At 51.1% G+C, this 19,303-nt stretch overlaps 2 protein-coding genes across 2 annotated transcripts; both read left to right on the forward strand.

The window, feature by feature from the left end:
• Window positions 1-2,437: 2,437 nt before the first annotated feature.
• On the forward strand, window positions 2,438-6,192 carry LOC140912133 (perilipin-3). The gene is made up of 7 exons (XM_073346298.2): window positions 2,438-2,491; window positions 3,116-3,311; window positions 4,025-4,107; window positions 4,213-4,498; window positions 5,211-5,401; window positions 5,599-5,721; window positions 5,821-6,192. Exons 1-7 carry the CDS (start codon window positions 2,438-2,440, stop codon window positions 6,190-6,192), a joined length of 1,305 nt encoding a protein of 434 aa, XP_073202399.2.
• A 4,556-nt stretch (window positions 6,193-10,748) lies between these two features.
• LOC140912134 (perilipin-3) lies at window positions 10,749-17,033 on the forward strand. The gene is made up of 8 exons (XM_073346299.2): window positions 10,749-10,809; window positions 12,181-12,251; window positions 12,902-13,097; window positions 13,809-13,891; window positions 13,997-14,267; window positions 14,953-15,143; window positions 16,158-16,280; window positions 16,380-17,033. Exons 1-8 carry the CDS (start codon window positions 10,749-10,751, stop codon window positions 16,749-16,751), a joined length of 1,368 nt encoding a protein of 455 aa, XP_073202400.2. The 3' UTR covers window positions 16,752-17,033.
• The last annotated feature ends 2,270 nt before the right edge of the window (window positions 17,034-19,303 follow it).

A 19,303-nucleotide genomic window follows, 5' to 3' on the forward strand; every position in this document is an offset into this window, starting at 1 on the left:
AAATGCTCCCCAGATTCCCCCTGAGCCTGGGGGTTCCACGTATTGAACTGACACTTATATTAGAACTGCTAATTGCACTCAGTCTTTAACCCCTTATTGCCCAGTGTGGGGCTACCTAACTCTCTTTGAGGTTCTGGGCCTAACTCACTTAGGCCTTGCAATGCTGAGAGGAGCAATAGCTAAATACCTTTAAAAACCTGTGCCATGTTCTCTTCCCTGGACAAGTCAACCAACAGGAAAGCTATAAATGAACTGAGGAGTATCTTGTGCCAGCTGGGCCAGAATAACTTCCCCAGCCTCTTTTGGAGTGGGCAGGAAAGGAAAATAATACAACAGCTACCAGCACTCTCCTCTCTTAGACGGTTTTACTGTCAAAACTCTTCTACACTGAAAATGTTACCAGGGAAATGGAGCGTAAAGGCGCTCTTCAGAGAGAACAAACGGAGTACTCTGAGAATATGAACCATTATTATTGTTTGTATGACCGTAGCATTTCAAAACAAAAATCAAAACTGGAATCCCATCTCTGTCTTAACAGAGAGTAAAAGGCCTGCCCCAAACAGCTCATAATCTGAAACTAGGTTTGCCAGCCCTCCAGGATTGTCCTGAACTCTCCAGGAATTAAAGATTAATCTTTAATTAAAGATTGTCATGTGATGAGACCTCCAGGAACACATCCAACCAAGATTGGCAACTCTCACACCCTGTAACTTTTCATGGGCTCACAGCTCTCACTGGGCAAAGTAGAGAATGCAGCTGTGTGATTGGTCTCCTGAGCTGTCTGTCAAGTGTGTCCAACCCCATGATGACATCACAGGAATATAATGGCTGAGACTTGAGGGAGGTCTGAGTATTGGTGAAGGATTAGTAGTGTGGAAGTTTGGTAAGATGTGTGGTTAACCTCTGTGTTATGTCTCTGGTTCCTAGGTTCTGTTTCGATGGGGGCTCTTTTCTTACACAGAGTGTGACCCAATGTCTTGCCTGATGGCCAGTAGTGGCTAGGATTGAATGGTCAGAAGCTCTTAGCTAGTTTCAGTGCTTAGTAGCTGTACTTGTGTAAAGCATTTTGAGTTCAGTCTTCTGAGCAAACGGTCCAGGGAAGGAAACTATTTGCCTTCCAGACTGGGAGGCCTGGATTAATGGAATGTTCTAGGAGATGGAGGCTTCCCTAGAGGAGAATAGAATATTTAACAAGGATAACTAAATTAGAGTTTCGACTAGGGGAAAAACTCCTACTCACCTCTCGACCTGAGCAAAGCTATGCTGTTCCCACTCAGGGATGGGGAATGGGACTTCTGGTTGTGGTCTGAGTTCTGGCTTGTCCTAAAGATCTGCAGGTGGAAACACTTGACTGAGGTGGCTGATTCAGCTGAGATTGGAGTGCTGGGTAACCAATATGGATCTGAAACAGATAATGCAGGAAATACTAAAGGAAAACAGGCCTGGTGCCTTCCCATAAGGGAAATGCTTCCTGGCCCTAGCTTTCTAGTTAGTGGTCTCACTCTCGCCTCTAGGAGTGATGGTGTCAACTTACCTAAACTGGAATCTGTTCCTTTACCAGACCATCTTTACCTGACAATAGAAGATATTTGTATTTTTACCAGCTAAATTGGCTTTAAAATAACCAGCCTGCCATAGTGGGCATCTCCTATGTAGACTCATAGATATTAAGGTCAGAAGGCACCATTATGATCATCTCCTATGTAATTCAGTATCCAGGGAGTCTCCTACACTACTCACGCAAGAGGTCCCTGAAGGCTCCCCAGTGGTACCTTCTCAATTCAGTGTTCTGTGTGTGTAGTCAATGGCTACTACCTTCAGCAGGATAACTTCTGTCAGTGATTGTACTCTGGGACGAATGGAATTAGCCCCGGTACTATCTGGGAAAAGACTAAAGTAGGAGGGTGCCTCTGATGAGCTGTGCAGGTGTCCTGGTGCTCCCCTTGGGAGGCATTGTTGGGTCTAGAAGTCTGAGGAGAAGCTTTGGGAGTGTGTAACACCAAAAGACCCTGGTAATGGGCAGGATCAAACCTGAGACCTCTGGACCTAAATGCATGAGCCTCTACTGCATGAGCTAAAAGACATAAGGTTCTTAGCTAAGACGGTAAAGCCAATAAATTAATCTCTGCCTCTCTAACTGGTCCTGGTGCCACGAGATGGGACAGAAGAACACACCCACAAGATGTGTGGATTACAAGTGCATCCCTGGGCTTGAAGAACTGGCTGTCTCTGAGCCTGCCTTAGATCAAAGGTTTAAGGGCCTGGCCTGCTCTCTGTAGAGAGAGACTTACTGCAGGAGGACAACCTGGTCTGGCTCTTACAGAAAATGGACCGGGAGCAGCACTCCTGGTATTCCTACACAAGTTTGATTTCACTGTTTCCTGCTGTGGCCACTCAATATTCCTTTTTGGGTCTTGCACGGACATCTCACTCCACCATGTCTGCTAAGGAAAATGAACCACAGGTGGAGATCCAGGCAGAGGAGCAACAGGTGGGTCCCTCCTGGGGAGGCAGGTGTGCTTGGCGGCCTGAAAGGCTGTTCTAGCTTGAATGTCTCCACTGCTGGAGACAGGGACTCGTAACCACAACACTAGGCAATGATTCTAGCTCTCAGAGTGCCGTAGTCACTGCCCACATGTGCCTCCTGAATCTGGGAGGAGCACAGGTGACCCTGTGAATGCTGTCTGCATTAGAACACTGGCAAATCCCGTTGATTGCAATGCCCAGTGGGGGCATTGTACCGGGTGCTGGACCGAGACATGGTTCCTGATCGAGAGAGACTGCACTTGAAAAGACAAAAGGTCTCTCCATTCCTGCTCTCGCTGACGGAACGAGATCATGACACAGTTCTGTTTTGTTGGTGGGTGTGCCAGGATGGAAACGGCATTCCTGAGACCTTGCTGAATATTGGCAGCTGTTCCAATGGAACCAGCCTTCTGGGTCTGTAACTAATCTCACAGGCAGGCCACTGAAACCCAGCTGAAATGGACAGGAGACTGTCCTCAGAGCTGGGCAGTCTCCTACAGAATCAGTAGTTGCAGAGGAAAAGAGACAGGAGGGGCACCTTGAGAAGCCAGGAGCTCTTCCTCAACTGACTCCTCTTTCCCTCCCCTAGACTGCAGGGGACAGGATGGCTAGCCTGCCCTTGGTCAGCTCTACCTGTGAGATGGCCTCTGCCAGCTACGCTGCCACCAAAGAAACCCACCCAGCCATCAAAGGGGTCTGTGAGGTAGTAGAGACTGGGGTGAGGGCCATCACCTCTGCTGCCATTACCGGGGCACAGCCCATCCTGGACCAGCTGGAGCCACAGCGTGAGTAAGGGAAGGGAGGCAGGAACACTCCTGTGTGTGTGGCGGGGGAGGTGGGTCTGGGGGCAGGCTCAGCCTACAGTGGCTCTAGGCCCACTACTGAGCTCGGCCTCCAACTGGCCGCAAACAGAATCCACAAACTCCCTTCTCCTGCTTCCCTGAACTCAGCGAGCTCCTAAACTTGATCTGGCCAAGGCATTGGCCTTGTGCGGAGGAGTTCTGACGGCTGCAGCAGCTGCTGGTGGGGATTCCTGCTCAGGTACCAGCGGTGAGCTGGACCAGCCTAGAGGCAGGCAGTGCCCAGCCACAATCCCTGGTGTGCATGGCTGGCCCAGTACCACACAGCCACATGCACTGTGTATGGCACCTAATGCCATGGAGCAACACCTGCTAGAGGGTACAGGAAGCAGCTCCCATGCTAAAAGGATCTGAGCCCATGGCAGGCACTGGAGACCCCTGAAACCCTCTAGGAGAAGCTGGGGGTGGATGAACAGATGACTGGCAGCCGGATCTCCTGACTGCTAAACCTGGCTCTGAAACAGACTGGCTCCATAGCCTTGGGCAAATTGCCCAACCCCTCTTCCTTGGCTTTCCCATCAGTAACCTGGGGACACTTGCTTAGGAACACCAGTCCTCCAGTGTACACGGATTAGCAGCCCCACGAGATCTGTGCACATGAAGGAATTAAGGGAACGAGTTCTGTGGTTATGTTTCAGTTGCAGCAGCCAATGAATATGCCTGTCGGGGTCTGGACAGACTGGAGGAGCAGCTGCCCATCCTGCAGCAGCCGATTGAGAAGGTAACCACACGAGTGTCACGGCTGGTCCTGGAGCAGGATGAGGCTGTGGGACCTTCACTTCTGCTAGGTGTTCAGTGACCTCTCTTCAGATCCCTTTTCCTCTAGGTGGCTTTGGATGCCCAAGAACTCGTGCGTGCCACAATGGTGGGTGCCAAGGATGCAGTCTGCAGCCCGGTCACTGAGGCCAAGGATGCAGTGACCAGCATGGTGGGCATGGCCCAAGGGGCTGTCCAGGAGAGCGTAGAGGTGACCAAATCTGCTGTGACCAGCAGCATGAGCACAGTGATGGGCTCCCGTATGGGGCAGATGGCTGGAAGTGTCATAGACACAGCATTGGGGAAATCTGAGCAGCTGGTGGACTACTACCTCCCCATGACCGAGGAGGAGCTTGGTAAGATCCCCTCTGCTGAATACAAACCAATGTGACCGTGGTGTCTTTGGGCACGGCTTGGACTCACAGCTGTTCACAGTGCTCACAGCTGAGCTGCCAAAAGAGCCATCTCTCCTTAAGGCTAGCTTGCAACCTAGCTTGGCTACTAGCCCTCCCTTAGTTCCTTCATGCTGGGCCCTCTGATAGTCCTCTCTGATGGCTCTGACGCTTCTCCCTGTGCAGCTACCTGCTGCCTTACTGGTCGGTGCTGCAGGGCATCCAATCGTGCCCTGGGAAAGATTGCATCGGTCACAAGCTTTGGGAGGGCTGAAGGCATCCCTGCCTTGTATCCTGGCCCTGCCAACCGGTGGTGCAAGTAGATTTTAACTCTTACCAGTATGGCAACTCATGGGAGGGACCCAAAAGCGGGGGGTAGGCACATGACCCCCCCCCCCCGCCTTGTGCGGGGGGCTCTACAGTCTCCAGACAGGAGATGCAACTACGTGGAAGGGCTGGTGGGGGGCCAGCTGGGGGCGGTACAGACACACCGGAGGAGCTGCCAGCGTTCTGCTACTTTCGCTGCTGCGGTTCCTGAGAGCCCTGCAGTTTTCAGTGGACACCGAACGTCATTCCAGGACGTCATCCCAGCAACAAATGTCTTAATGGCGCGGCGTACCTGACCTTGCTGCCTTACTTGCACCACTGCTGCCAACTGACCCCTTCCCCCTTCCAGCTGAGCTTGCCACAACTCCCCTGGAGGGGTCTGGAGAGGCTCCCGTAGAGCAGCGGAGTTACTACGTGCGCCTGGGTTCCCTGTCGAGCACACTGCGCCAGCGAGCCTACCAGCACGCCCTGGGCAAGATGAGACAAGCCAGGCAGCGCACCCTGGAGGCCCTCTCCCAGCTCCAGCAAATCATTGACCTGGTAGGAACAAGACCCCTCTCCCCTGCCCTGTAGCTGCTGTGGGTCACGGTCTCTGCAGCCTTCCATGCTCAGTGCCTTTGGCACTGTTTGTTCCTGGGCCCAGCTATGTCACTGCAGTAGTGCTGCCTGCCTGCTGCCCACACCTAGCTGTGGGAGAGTTTCCCTGGACAGCAGCCAACTGCCCTTTCCCCCTGCAGATCAGCCATGCCAAGCAGGCCGTAGATCAGAAGCTTCACAATGGCCAGGACCGTCTGTACCAGATGTGGGTCCAGTGCTGCAGGGGGAAGTTGGAAGGCCAGGAGGATCCTGACTCCGCAAAGGTATTCTCCTCCTTCTCGCCCTGAGAGCCTTGCTCCAGTGAACTCCCCACATCTGCAGGGGAGACTTGCAGATACTCCAGTCTCTCTTTCTCCTTCCAGCAGGTTGAAGCTCAGGCTCTAGCCATGTCCCAGAGCCTCACCCAGCAACTGAAAACCACCTGCCTTACTCTTCTGGGCAGCATCCAGGGCCTTCCCAGCACTATCCAGGACAAGGCCCAGCAGATCTCGAGCAGTACAGAAGATCTCCAGGCCTCCTTCTCCAGTGCCGCCTGTTTCCAGGATCTGTCCAGCAGTGCCCTTGCCCGGAGTCAGGAGATGGTGACCAAGGCCCAGGAGTCCTTGGATGAGCTCCTGGAATATGTGATGCAGAACATTCCCCTGGATTGGATCGTGGGACCCTTCACTCCTGCTGGAGACTCCCCACAGTGTCCTAATAAGCTGGTGGAGGAAGGAAAGAAGGTGGAGGCCTGAAGGGTTCCCCCTGCTGCTGGAAGGAATCCAGCTGAATTGCCTGCATAGCTAGTGTGGGGTCTCCTCGCTGAAGCCGTAGTCCTGCTTTGGCAGATGGTGGACTGCAGAAGGAAGAGCTGACCTCAGAATTACAGAACCTGAATGTCATTTCCCAGGCACGCTTCCCCAGAACCATGTATTGCCAGTTACAGGGTGGCATCACTAGTCATGCAGGACTGCATCCCTTGCAGGGCTAGTCTGCTTCTCTCAGGACATACCTAGAGCTGTCTTCCTCTGTACACAGGAAGTGCTTGTCAGCTTGATATTTTCCCTAGCTGTGTAATGTGTAAAACTAGGGTTTAATGTTACAATAAACTGCAACTGCATTCAAATTCCTGTCTGCTTAATGTGATTCCCTCCCTGACTTGTGCTCTGTACAAACATTTACTGTACAGATGACCCCATCCACCTCTTCTTCACACACACCCTTTTTCTCTGGCAGGACTCCAGAATGGCTGAGCTTGTCTCCTGGGTGAAGGCATCTCTTCAGGTGCCTCCATTGGACTCTCTTCCATTGAGACTTTTCTCATGTAGAAGGAGGCAACAGCCCATTGAGAGCACTCATCTGGCTTCCAGTGTGTAGTGAGGCAACAATACAGACTGTGAGACCAAGTAACAGAGGGAAGAGCCCAGTGTGTTACGGCGCTATGGCCTTGAGAGGAAATGGGGTGTGTGGAGAGCTGAGAACCTACTATTGGTAATGAGCGAAGTTAAAAGGGTCACATACAGTGGTGGGAGACTGCCAGGCTTTGCCTCTAATCCAGTGTAAGAAGCTCAACAGGTTGGAAGTGTCCAGGAAAAGGGATGGTGAATTGTTAAATCCCAGTTGCCTGGAGTTGTCAAAACGCACCCCTGCGCGCACACACAGGGAGACTAGCTGCAAGAGAGAGAGAGCAGCAGCCAGTCTTGCTGAAGCATGGACATCAGCCAGCCTGCGTCCTTCCTCCCTGCTGTTAGCCAAGCACCTGCCTAACCTTTCCTCCTGCCTAGTGTAAACCTAGCCAGGTCAATAACCGTACAGGCACATGGCTCAGGGTTGTGGGAGATCCATGATCAGACCAGTGCTGGGCTTGTAATGCATTTTCCTGAGAGCTTGTGTCTGTGCTTGAAGTCACAAGGGGGTAGTGTCATCTAGGCAGCTCCATCACTGTTCCTTAGTAGCTCAAGCCTGAGTTAGGATAGAAAGGTCTCTCGGGTTCAGCACTGCAACAGCACCATGAGCAGGAATGGCTGTGTTGCTCCCAGAGATGGAGACTAGTAACAAAGTGGTCATCTCATTGGAAAGGGCCTTCCTTGTTCTCCAATCGACTGAGGATACCAAGCTGTTCATAGAATATCAGGGTTGGAAGGGACCTCAGAAGGCCATTTAGTCCAACCCCCTGCTCAAAGCAGGACCAATCCCCAACTAAAGCATCCCAGCCACGGCTTTGTCAAGCCTGACCTTAAAAACTTCAAAGGAAGGAGATTCCACCACCTCCCGAGGTAACCCATTCCAGTGCTTCACTACCCCCCTAGTGGAAAAAGTTTTTTCTAATATCCAACCTAAACCTCACCCACTGCAGCTTGAGACCATTGATCCTTGTTTTGTCATCTGCTACCACTGAGAACAGTCTAGATCCATCCTTTTTGGAATCCCCTTTCAGGTAGTTGAAAGCTGCTATCAAATCCCCCCCTCATTCTTCTCTTCCGCAGACTAAACAATTCCAGTTCCCCCAGCCACTCCTCATAAGTCATGTGTTCCCGTCCCCTAATCACTTTTGTTGCCCTGTGCTGGACGCTTTCCAATTTTTTCACCACCTCCTTGTAATGTGGGGACCAAAACTGGACACACTACTCCAGATGAGGCCTCAACAATGTCAAATAGAGGGGGACGATCACATCCCTCGATCTGCTGGCAGTGCCCCTACTTATACAGCCCAAAATGCCATTGGCCGCCTTGGCAACAAGGGCACACTGTTGACTCCTATCCAGCTTCTTGTCCACTGTAACCCCTAGGTCCTTTTCTGCAGAAAAGTCAGAAACTCCCTAACTGACAGGGAGCAATTACTGAAGCTAATCTGCCTGTGGAACTGGAGGTGTGTTTTAAACCCTGCTCTGTTATGGATTAAAAATGGCCCCTCCAGCAAACTCACAGGGAAGAGTGAGTAAAAGCAATAGCTAGGTGGAGCCCTGCTGGAGTGAGTAAAGGTCTTAGCCTCCTCCTTTTAGGGATATGGAAGAGTAAGTACAGACTGCAGGAGTACTGGTCAGCTAATCTGACTTCTGTGTGCAAGCCCAGTAAAGCTCTTTCCTCTTTAGTCCAAGTCTAATAAAATGTGTGAGGTCAATGAGTGGATTTCACATCAGCAGATATTTGCTTCAAACTTGGAAAGAAGCTGGATTTTCTTTACACCATGAAGAGCATTGCAGCCTACATTTCCCCAGCACAGTCCCTACAGCTAATTTTTCCATAGGGAAGGGGTGCTTCTAACACATCCTCAAGCCAGGGTCAGACGTAAGATACCACATCAAAAAAGTTGCTGGACCAATCTTAAGTTATACAAAGCAAATGCAGTAACTGACTAACCCACCAGATACAGTATTTATAGCACAAGGAGCAGTGAGTTATTTCAGCAAACCCCCGCATGATTCACCCATGGGCTCAAGTGTTTAATCCAAAGGCCTGTTGGAGGATCCAAGGTGTGAGCATAGAGGTCACACTTGCTACACTCCAATGGTCTGAATATTAGAAGGAGAAATGGGAAAAGGAAAGAGATGCTTCCTGCCCCCAGCTGGCTATCTTTCCAGGGCATTACCGCCTGCATAATTAGGGATTGTAGCTACCAGGTAGAAAGACTTGTAGTGTGTTCTGAACATGGTTGGGCTTGCTTTTTCTGCTGGCTGCCTGTGTGGGAGGGCTATGGATGGGAAGGTGGTTTCTAAGCCCTGACCATGCAATGGTCTCTCTGTGCTGGTGTTACTTGCATCTGTGCAGAGCTCTCTGGAACTGAGCTACTCTTCCCAACTGCCTGTTGAAGTTACTGGAGGTCTGAGTAAATGCAGGGGCTGGTTTGTGCAGGGCTCATTGTAGAATCAGGACCTAACACTGCCCCACTCTAGCCTTTGCAACCGCTGAAGGTCGTGTGTCTGGATGGAGGCCCACTCACATCCCCCTGTGGGACAGACACATGAGTGTGAACATCTAGTGTCCTTGGCCCCCCCGCCTGGAGGCACACACAGCAGTTATGCTGAGAATCTGCAACAGTATGTTGCAGAGTCAGACTGCCTGAAACTAAGCAAGGCCAAACAGGGGGGATATGGAAGAACAATGCTGAATAAAGCAGCTTTATGTATAGTTTAACAAATGATACAGAGACTCAGGGAACTAGCTGGGAACTGGATTGGCTGGCTATATGGATACTTGGGGCAGCTTGCTATTGGATAAGTATGCTGGGAAAAAGGATGTATAAAAGCCTGTGTAACTTCCTCCTTTGTGTGCAGGATTTGAGATTGTATTCTCCCTGTACCTTTTTGCAGCTGCAAATAAACTTTTCTGCTTCTCCACCCCGTTGTGATTATTGGGTGTAGCACCCCGGGTAACGAACCAACTCAAGCTGTTGTTCAGCCTCTCGGCACTGGGTGCCGGCAACACCATCATTTCCCAAATGCTCCCCTGAGCCTGGGGTTCCACGTATTGAACTGACCCTTATATTGGAACTGCTAACTGCACTCAGTCTTTAACCCCTTATTGCCCAGTGTGGGGCAACCTAACTCACTTTGAGCAATCAGCACTCTCCTCTCTTAGATTGTTTTAGTGAGAAAAAACCTTCTACACTGAAAATGTTACCAGGGAAATGGAGCGTAAAAGCGCTCTTCAGAGAGACCAACGGGAGCCAAAACTGGCAACTCCGAAACCCTGTAACTTTTCAGAGGCTCACAGCCCTCACGGGGTAAAGTTGGGAATGCAGCTGTGTGATTGGTCTCCTGAGCTGTCTGTCAAGTGTGTCCAGCCCCATGATGACATCATCACAGGAATATAATGGCTGAGACCTGGGGAAGGTCTGAGTATTGGTGAAAGATTAGGAGTGTTGAAGTTTGGTAAGATGTGTGGTTAAGCTCTGTACTATGTCTCTCGTTCTTTGGGTGTTTAGATGGGGGTTCTTTCTTACACAGATTGTGACCCAATGTCTTTCCTAGTGGCCAGTAATAGCTAGGATTGAATGATCAGAAGCTCTTAGCTACTTTCAGTACTTTCTAGCTGTACTTGTGTAAAGCATTTCTAGCTGAGTCTTCGGAGCAAACAGTCCAGGGAAGGTAACTGTCTGCCTTCCGGACTGGGAGGCCTGGATTAATGGTATGTTCTAGGAGATGGAGGCTTCCCTAGAGAAGAATAGATTATTTAACAAGGAGAACTAAATTAGAGCTTGGACTATGGGAAAACTCTCCACTCACCTCTCTACCTGAGCTAAGCTATGCTGCCCCCATTCTGGGATGGGGATTGGGACTGCTGGCTGTGGTCTGAATTCTGGTTTGTCCGAATGATCTGCAGGTGGAAACACTTGACTGAGGTGGCTGATTCAGCTGAGACTGGAGTGCTGGGTAACCAATATGTATCTGAAACAGATAATGCAGGAAACACTAAAAGAAAACAGGCCTGGTGCCTTCCCGAAAGGGAAATGCTTCCTGGCCCTAGCTTTCTAGTTAGTGGTCTCACTCTTGCCTCTAGGAGTGATGGTGTCAATTTACCTGAACTGGAATCTGTTTCTTTACCAGACCAGTCTTTAACTGACAATAGAAAATATTTGTATTTTTACCAGCTAAATCGGCTTTAAAATAACCAGCCTGCCATAGTGAGCATCTCCTAGATCATAGATCAGAAGGGACCGTTATGATCCTCTCCTATGTAACTCAGAATCCGGGGAGACTTAAACACTACTCACTCTGGAGGTCCCTGAAGGCTCGCCAATGGTACCTTCTCAATTCAGTGTTCTGTGTGTGTAGTCAATGGCTACTACCTTCAGCAGGATAACTTCTGTCAGTGATTGTACTGGGGCTAATTCCATTTGTCCCAGAGTATAATCTGGGAAAAGACTAAGCTAGGAAGATGCCTCTGATGAGCTGTGCAGGTGTCCTGGTGCTCCCCTTGGGAGGTATTGTTGGGTCTTGAAGTCAGAGTAGAAGCTTTGGGAGTGTGTAAATGGGGTGTTACATCGGGTGGGATCTGAGTTGCTACAGAGAATTCTTTCCTGGTTATCTGGCTGGTGAATCTTGCCCATATGCTCAGGGTTTAGCTGATTGCCATATTTGGGGTCAGGAAGGAATTTTCCTCTTGGGCAGATTGGAAAATGTCCTGCAGGTTTTACCCCTCTCTCTATAGCATGGGGCACGGGTCACTTGCTGGAGCATTCTCTGCTCCTTGAAGTCTTTAAACCACGATTTGAGGACTTCAGTAGCTCAGACATAAGTGAGAGGGTTTTTGCAGGAGTGGGTGGGTGAGATTCTGTGGCCTGCGTTGTGCAGGAGGTCAGATTAGATGACGACAATGGTCTCTTCTGACTATAATATCGATCTATCTATGTGTAACACCAACAGACCCTGGTCATCAGCAGGATCAAACCCAGGCCCTTTGGAGGCTCATGCATTTAGCTCCACTGCATGAGCTAAAAGCCATATGGCTCTTAGCTAAGACTGTAGAGTGGATGCGTTAATCTCTCTCTAACTGGTCCTGGTGCCACTAGAGGGGATAGAAGACAACACCCAGACGAACTGGCTGTTTCTGTTTCTGGGCCTGCCTTACATGAAAGGTCTAAGGCCCTGGCCTGTTCTCTCTGTAGAGAGACTTCCTACAGGGGGACAACCTGGTCTGGCTCTTAGAGAAAACGGACCGGGAGCAGCTCTCCTGATGTTCCTACACAATACTGATTTTATTTCCTGCTGTAGCCACTCAATATTCCTTTTTGGGTCTTACAGGGACATCTCACTCCACCATGTCTGCTAAGGAAAATGAACCACAGGTGGAGACCCAGGCAGAGGAGCAACAGGTGGGTCCCTCCTGGGGAGGCAGGTGTGCTTGGCGGCTGGAAGGGCTGTTCTAGCTTGAATGTCTCCACTGCTGGAGACAGGGACTCGTAACCACAACACTAGCTAATGCTCCAAGTTCTAGTTCTCGGAGTGCCGTAGTCACTGCCCACAAGTGCCTCCTGAAGCCAGGAGGAGCACTGGGGACCCTTTGACTGCTGGCTGCACTGTAACACTGACAAATCCCGTTGACTAATGCCCAAAAAAGTTGACTAATGCAAAAAAGAGTGGGGCATTGTACCGTTTCCTGGACTGAGACATGGTTCCTGATCGGGAGAGACTGCACTGGGAAAGACAAAAGGTCTCTCCATTCCTGCTCTCGCTGACAGAACGAGACTGTGACACAGTTCTGTTTTGTTGGTGGGAGTGCCAAGGTGCAAATGGCATTCCTGAGATTGCTGAATATTGGCAGCTGTTCCAATGGGACCAGGCTTCTGGGTGTGTAACTAATGTCACAGGCAGGCCACTGAACCCCTGCTGACAGGGACAGGAGACTGCCTAGCTCTGAGGACAGTCTCCTACAGAATCGGCAGTTGCAAAGGGAAAGAGACAGGAGGGGCATCTTAAGAAGCCAGGAGCTCTTCCCCAGCTGACGACTCTTTCCCTCCCCCAGACTGCAGGGGACAGGGTGGCTGGCCTGCCCTTGGTCAGCTCTGCCTGTGAGATGGCCTCTGCCAGCTACGCTGCCACCAAAGAGACCCACCCAGGCATCAAAGGGGTCTGTGAGGTGGTAGAGACTGGGGAGAGGGCCATCACCTCTGCTGCTATCAACGGGGCACGGCCCATCCTGGCCCAGCTGGAGCCACAGCGTGAGTAAGGGAAGGGAGACAGGAACACTCCTGTATGTGTAGTGGGGGAGGTGGGTCTGGGGGCAGGCTCAGCCTACAGTGGCTCTAGGCCCACTACTGAACTCGGCCTCCAACTGGCCACAAACAGAATCCAGACTCCCTTCTCCTGCTCCTCTCAACTCAGCTAGCTCCTAGACATGATCTAGCCAAGGCATTGGCCTTGTGCGGAGCAGCTCTGACTGCTGCAGCAGCTGCTGTTAAGGATTCTTGCTCAGGTACCAGCGGTGAGCTGGACCAGCCTAGAGGCAAGCAGTGCCCAGGCAGAATCCCTGGTGTGCATGGCTGGCCCAGTACCACACAGCCACATGCACTGTGTATGGGACCTAATGCCATGGAGCAATACCTGCTAGAGGGCACAGGAAGCAGCTCCAATGCTAAAAGGATCTGAGCCCATGGCAGGCACTGGAGACCCCTGAAACCCTCTAGGAGAAGCTGGGGGTGGATGAACAGATGACTTGCAGCCGGATCTCCTGAGTGCTAAACCTGGCTCTGAAACAGACTGGCTCCATAGCCTTGGGCAACTTGCCCAACCCCTCTTCCTTGGCTTTCCCATCAGTAACCTGGGGACACTTGCTTAGGAACACCAGTCCTCCAATGTACACGGATTAGGAGCCCCACAAGATCTGTGCACATGAAGGAATTAAGTTAATGAGTTCTTTGGTTATGTTTCAGTTACAGCAGCCAATGAATATGCCTGTCGGGGTCTGGACAGACTGGAGGAGCAGCTGCCCATCCTGCAGCAGCCGATTGAGAAGGTAACCACACGAGTGTCACGGCTGGTCCTGGAGCAGGATGAGGCTGTAGGCCCTTCACTTCCGCTAGGTGTTCAGTGACCTCTCCTCTGACCCCTTTTCCTCTAGGTGGCTTTGGATGCCCAAGACCTGGTGGGTGCCAAGGATGCAGTCTGCAGCACGGTCACTGAGGCCAAGGATGCAGTGACCAGCAGGGTGAGTGTGGCCCAAGGGGCTGTCCAGGAGAGCGTGGAGGTGACCAAATCCACCGTGACCAGCAGCATGAGCACAGTGATGGGCTCCAGCATGGGGCAGATGGCTGCGAGTGTCATAGATGCAGCATTGGGGAAATCTGAGCAGCTGATGGACTGCTACCTCCCCATGACAGAGGAGGAGCTCGGTAAGATCCCCTCTGCTGAATACAAACCAAGGTGACCCTGGTGTCTTCGGGCGTGGCTTGGACTCACAGTGCTCACAGCTGAGCTGCCAAAAGAGCCACCTCTCCTTTGGGCTGCCTTGCAACCTAGCTTGGCTACTAGCCCTCCATGCTGGGCCCTCGCTAGCCCTGTCCGATGGCTCTGACGCTCTCTGTGCTGCTACCCACTGCCTTACTGGTCGGTGCTGCAGGGCATCCAAAGGTGCCCTGGGAAAGATTGCATCGGTCACAAGCTCTGGGAGGACTGAACGCATTCCTGCCTTGTATCCTGGCCCTGACAACCAGTGGTACAAGTAGATTTTAATTCTTACCAGTACGGCAACTCATGGGACAGACCCAAAAGTGTGGGGGGGCACATCACTCCCCCCAAACGACCCCATCCTGCCTCGTGCGGGGAGGGCTCTACACACTCCAGACAGGAGATGCAACTATGTGGAAGGGCTTGTGGGGGGCCAGCTGGGGGTGGTACAGGCACACCGGAGGAGGTGCCAGCGTTCTGCTCCTTTCGCTGCTGCGGTTCCTGAGAGCCCTGCGGTTTTCAGTGGATACCGAACGTCATTCCAGCAACAAATGTATTAATGGCGCGGCGTACCTGACCTTACTGCCTGACTTGCACCACTGCTGCCAACTGACCCCTTCCCCCTTCCAGCTGAGCTTGCCACAACTCCCCTGGAGGGGTCTGGAGAGGCTCCCGCAGAGCAGCGGAGTTACTATGTGCGTCTGGGTTCCCTGTCGAGCACGCTGCGCCAGCGAGCCTACCAGCACGCCCTGGGCAAGATGAGACAAGCCAGGCAGCGCACCCTGGAGGCCCTCTCCCAGCTCCAGCAAATCATTGACCTGGTAGGAACACGACCCCTCTCCCTTGCCCTGTAGCTGCTGTGGGTCACGGTCTGTCATAAATATAAAGGGAAGTGTAAACCACTTTAAAATCCTTCCCGGTCAGAGGAAAAGTCCTCTCACCTGTAAAGGGTTAAGAAGCTAAAGGTAACCTTGCTGGCACCTGACCTAAATGACGAATGAGGAGACAAGATACTCTCAAAAGCTGGGAGGAGGGAGAAAACCAAGGGTCTGTGTCTGTCTATATGCTGCTTTTGCTGGGAACAGAACAGGAATGGAGTCTTAGAACGTTTAGTAAGTAGTCTAGCTAGGTATGTGTTAGATTATGATTTCTTTAAATGGCTAAGAAAAGATTTGTGCTGGCTACAAGGACTATCCCAGTCTGTGTGTCTTTTTTGTAATTTAAGGTTTTGCCTAGAGGGATTCTCTGTTTTGAATCTAATTACCCTGTAAGGTATCTACCATCCTGATTTTACAGAGGTGATTCCTTTACTTCTATTAAAAGTCGTCTTGTAAGAAAACTGAATGCTTTTTCATTGTTCTAAGATCCAAGGGTTTGGGTCTGAGGTCACCTATGCAAATTGGTGAGGATTTTTACCAAACCTTCCCCACGAAGTGGGGTGCAAGGGTTGGGAGGGTTTTTGGGAGGAAAGACGTGTCCAAACTAAGTTTCCCAGTAAACCCAGTTAGAGTTTGGTGGTGGCAGTAGAAATTCCAAGGGCAAAGGGTAAAATTAATTTGTACCTTGGGGAAGTTTTAACCTAAGCTGGTGAAAGTAAGCTTAGGAGGTTTTCATGCAGGTCCCCATATCTGTACCCTAGAGTTCAGAGTGGGGGAGGAACCTTGACTCTGTCTCTGCAGCCTCCCATGCTCAGTGCCATTGGCACTGTTTGTTCCTGGGCCCAGCTGTGTCGCTGCAGTAGTGCTGCCTGCCTGCTGCCCACACCTAGCTGTGGGAGAGCTTCCCTGGCCAGCCGCCTCCTGCTCTTCCCAGCTAACTGCCCTCTCCTCCTGCAGATCAGCCATGCCAAGCAGGCCATAGATCAGAAGCTTCACAATGGCCAGGACCGTCTGTACCAGATGTGGCTCCAGTACTGCAGGGGGAAGTTGGAAGGGCAGGAGGATCCTGACTCCGCAAAGGTATTCTCCTCCTTCTCGCCCTCACAGCCTTGCTCCAGTGAACTCCCCCCATCTGCAGGGGAGACTTGCAGATACTCCAGTCTCTCTTTCTCCTTCCAGCAGGTTGAAGCTCAGGCTCTAGCCACATCCCAGACCCTCACCCAGCAACTGAAAACCACCTGCCTTACTCTCCTGGGCAGCATCCAGGGCCTTCCCAGCACTATCCAGGACAAGGCCCAGCAGGTCTCGAGCAGTATACAAGAGCTCCAGGCCTCCTTCTCCAGTGCCGGCTGTTTCCAGGATCTGTCCAGCAGTGCCCTGGCCCGGAGTCGGGAGATGGTGACCAAGGCCCAGGAGTCCCTGGATGAGCTGCTGGAATACGTGACGCAGAACATTCCCCTGGACTGGATCGTGGGACCCTTCACTCCTGCTGGAGACTCTCCACCGTGTCCTGTTGAGCTGGTGGAGGAAGGAAAGAAGGTGGAGGCCTGAAGGGTTCCCCCTGCTGCTGGAAGGAATCCAGCTGAATTGCCTGCATAGCTAGTGTGGGGTCTCCCTGCTGAGGCCACAGTTCTGCTTTGGCAGATGGTGGACTGAGGTCAGGTCTTCCTTCTGCAGAACCTGAATGGCCTTTCCCAGGCCCACTTCTCCAGAACCATGTATTACCAGTTACAGGGTGGCATCACTAGTCATGCAGGACTGCATCCCTTGCAGGGCTAGTCTGCTTCTCTCAGGACATACATACAGCTGTCTTCCTCTGTACATAGGAAGTGCTCCTGAGCTTGATCTTTTCCCTAGCTTTCTAATGTGTAAAACTAGGGTTTAATGTTACAATAAACCTCAACTGCATTCAAATTTCTGTCTGCTTAATGTGATTCCCTCCCTGGCTCATGCTCTGTAGAAACATATACTGTAGAGGTGACCCCATGCCCCTCTTCTTCACACACACAAACCCCCTCCACCCACTTTCTCTGGAAGGGCTCCAGAATGGCTGAGCTCATCTCCTGGGTGAAGGCATCTCTTCAGGTGCCTCCATTTGACACTCTTCCATTGAGACTTTCCTCATGTAGAAGAAGGCAACAGTGTTCTCCCCATTGAGAACACTCGTCTGGCTTCCAGTGGCTAGCAAGGCAACATTACAGGCTCTGAGACCCAACTAACAGAGGGAAAGACCCAGGTTGTTGAGATAGTGCCCTATGGCCTTGAGAGGAAATGAGGTGTGTGGAGAACTGAGAACCTACTACTGGTAATGAGCAAAGTTAAAAGGGTCACATACAGTGGTGGGAGACTGCCGGGCCTTGCCTCTAGTTCAGTGCAAGAAGCTCAACAGGTTGGAAGTGTCTAGGAAAAGATGGTGAATTGACAACTCCAGGCAACTGGGATTTAACAAAACACACACAGGGAAACTAGCTGCAAGAGAGAGAGCAGCAGATAGTCCTGCTGAAGCATGGACATCAGCCAGCCTGCATCCTTCCTACCTGCCATTAGCCAAGCACCTGCCTAACATTTCCTACTGCCTAGTGTAAACCTAGCCAGGCTAATGGCTCAGGGTTGTGGGAGATCCATAGTAGGACCAGTGCTGGGCTTGTAATGCATTTTCCTGAGAGCTTGTGTCTATGCTTGAAGTCACAAGTGCCTAGTGTCATCTAGGCAGCTCCATCACTTTTGCTTATCCTAACTCCGGCTTGAGCTATTAATAAGCTTCAGGCAAGGAAATGTCTCTCGGGTTCAGCACTGCAACAGCACCATGAGCAGGAATGGGTGTGTAGCTCTCAAAGATAGAGACTAGTAATCAAAGTGGTGATGGATGCAGCTCCCAGGGCTAGTTACTCCTGATCTCATTGAACAGGGCCTGTCTTGTACTCCCAGTGGACTGGGGCTACAAAGGTTTTCATAGACCCCTAGAATATGGGGGTTGGAATGGACCGTAGGAGGTCATCTAATCCAACCCCCTGCTCAAAGCAGGACCAATCCCCAGTTAAATCATCCCAGCCAGGGTTTTGTCAAACCCGACCTTAAAAACTTCAAAGGAAGGAGACTCCACCACCTTCCTAGGTAACGCATTCCAGTGCTTCACCACCCTTCTAGTGAAAAAGTTTTTCCTAATATCCAACCTAAACCTTTCCCACTACAACTTGATACCATTGATCCTTGTTCTGTCATCTGTACCACTGAGAACAGTCTAGATGCATCCTCTTTGGAACTCGAGACAAGTAGCAGAAAGTAGCTATCAAATCCCCCCCCCCACCTTCTTCTCATCTGCAGGGTAAACAATTCCAGTTCCCTCAGCCTCTCCTCATAAGTCATGTGTTCCAGTCCCCTAAACATTTTTGTTGCCCTCTGCTGGACACTTTCCAATTTTTTCACATCCTTTTTGTAGTGTAGGGCCCAAAACTGGACATAGTACTCCAGATCAGGCCTCACAAGTGTTGAATAGAGGAGAACAATCATGTCTGTCGATTTGCTGGCAATACCCCTATTTACACAACCCAAAATGTCATTGGCCGTCTTGGCAACAAGGGCACACTGTTGACTCATAGCCAGTTTCTTGTCCACTGTAACTTCGAGGTCCTTTTCTGCAGGAAAAGTCAGAAACTCCCTAACTGACAGTGAGCGATCACTGAGGCTAATTTGCCTGTGTAACTGGAAGTGTGTTACATACCCTGCTGTGTTCTGGATTAACAGAGGCCTCTCCAACACACTAGCTAGGTGGAGCCCTGCTGGGGTGAGTAAAGGTCCTAGTCTGCTCCTTTTAGGAATATGGAAGAGTAAGTGTAGACTTCAGGAGTGCTGGTCAGCTAACGTGACTTCTGTATCCAAGCCCAGTGAAGCTCTTTCCTCTGTCGTCCAAGTCTAATAAAATGTGTGATGTCAATGAGTGGATTTCACATCAACAGATCTTAGCTTCAAACTTGGAGAGAAGTGGGAGCTGGATTTTCTTTACGCCATGAAGTACATTGCAGCCTACGTTTCCCGAGCGCAGCCCCTGCAGCTACTCTTTCCGTAGAGAAGGAGCGGTTCTAACACATCCCCAAGCAGGGTCA

The sequence above is a fragment of the Lepidochelys kempii genome, chromosome 5 (genome assembly GCF_965140285.1).
Source record: "Lepidochelys kempii isolate rLepKem1 chromosome 5, rLepKem1.hap1, whole genome shotgun sequence".
Lineage (NCBI taxonomy): Eukaryota > Metazoa > Chordata > Testudines > Cheloniidae > Lepidochelys > Lepidochelys kempii.

Excerpts from the sequence above, each read along its gene's own strand:
- LOC140912133 (XM_073346298.2), top strand. The coding sequence starts at position 2,438 with ATGTCTGCTAAGGAAAATGAACCACAGGTGGAGATCCAGGCAGAGGAG. Across the intron at positions 4,499-5,210 it reads CATGACCGAGGAGGAGCTTG|CTGAGCTTGCCACAACTCCC; the intron begins GTAAGATCCCCT and ends TCCCCCTTCCAG. Across the intron at positions 5,402-5,598 it reads TCCAGCAAATCATTGACCTG|ATCAGCCATGCCAAGCAGGC; the intron begins GTAGGAACAAGA and ends TTCCCCCTGCAG.
- LOC140912134 (XM_073346299.2), top strand. The coding sequence starts at position 10,749 with ATGATCTGCAGGTGGAAACACTTGACTGAGGTGGCTGATTCAGCTGAG. Across the intron at positions 13,098-13,808 it reads GGCCCAGCTGGAGCCACAGC|TTACAGCAGCCAATGAATAT; the intron begins GTGAGTAAGGGA and ends GTTATGTTTCAG. Across the intron at positions 13,892-13,996 it reads TGCAGCAGCCGATTGAGAAG|GTGGCTTTGGATGCCCAAGA; the intron begins GTAACCACACGA and ends CTTTTCCTCTAG.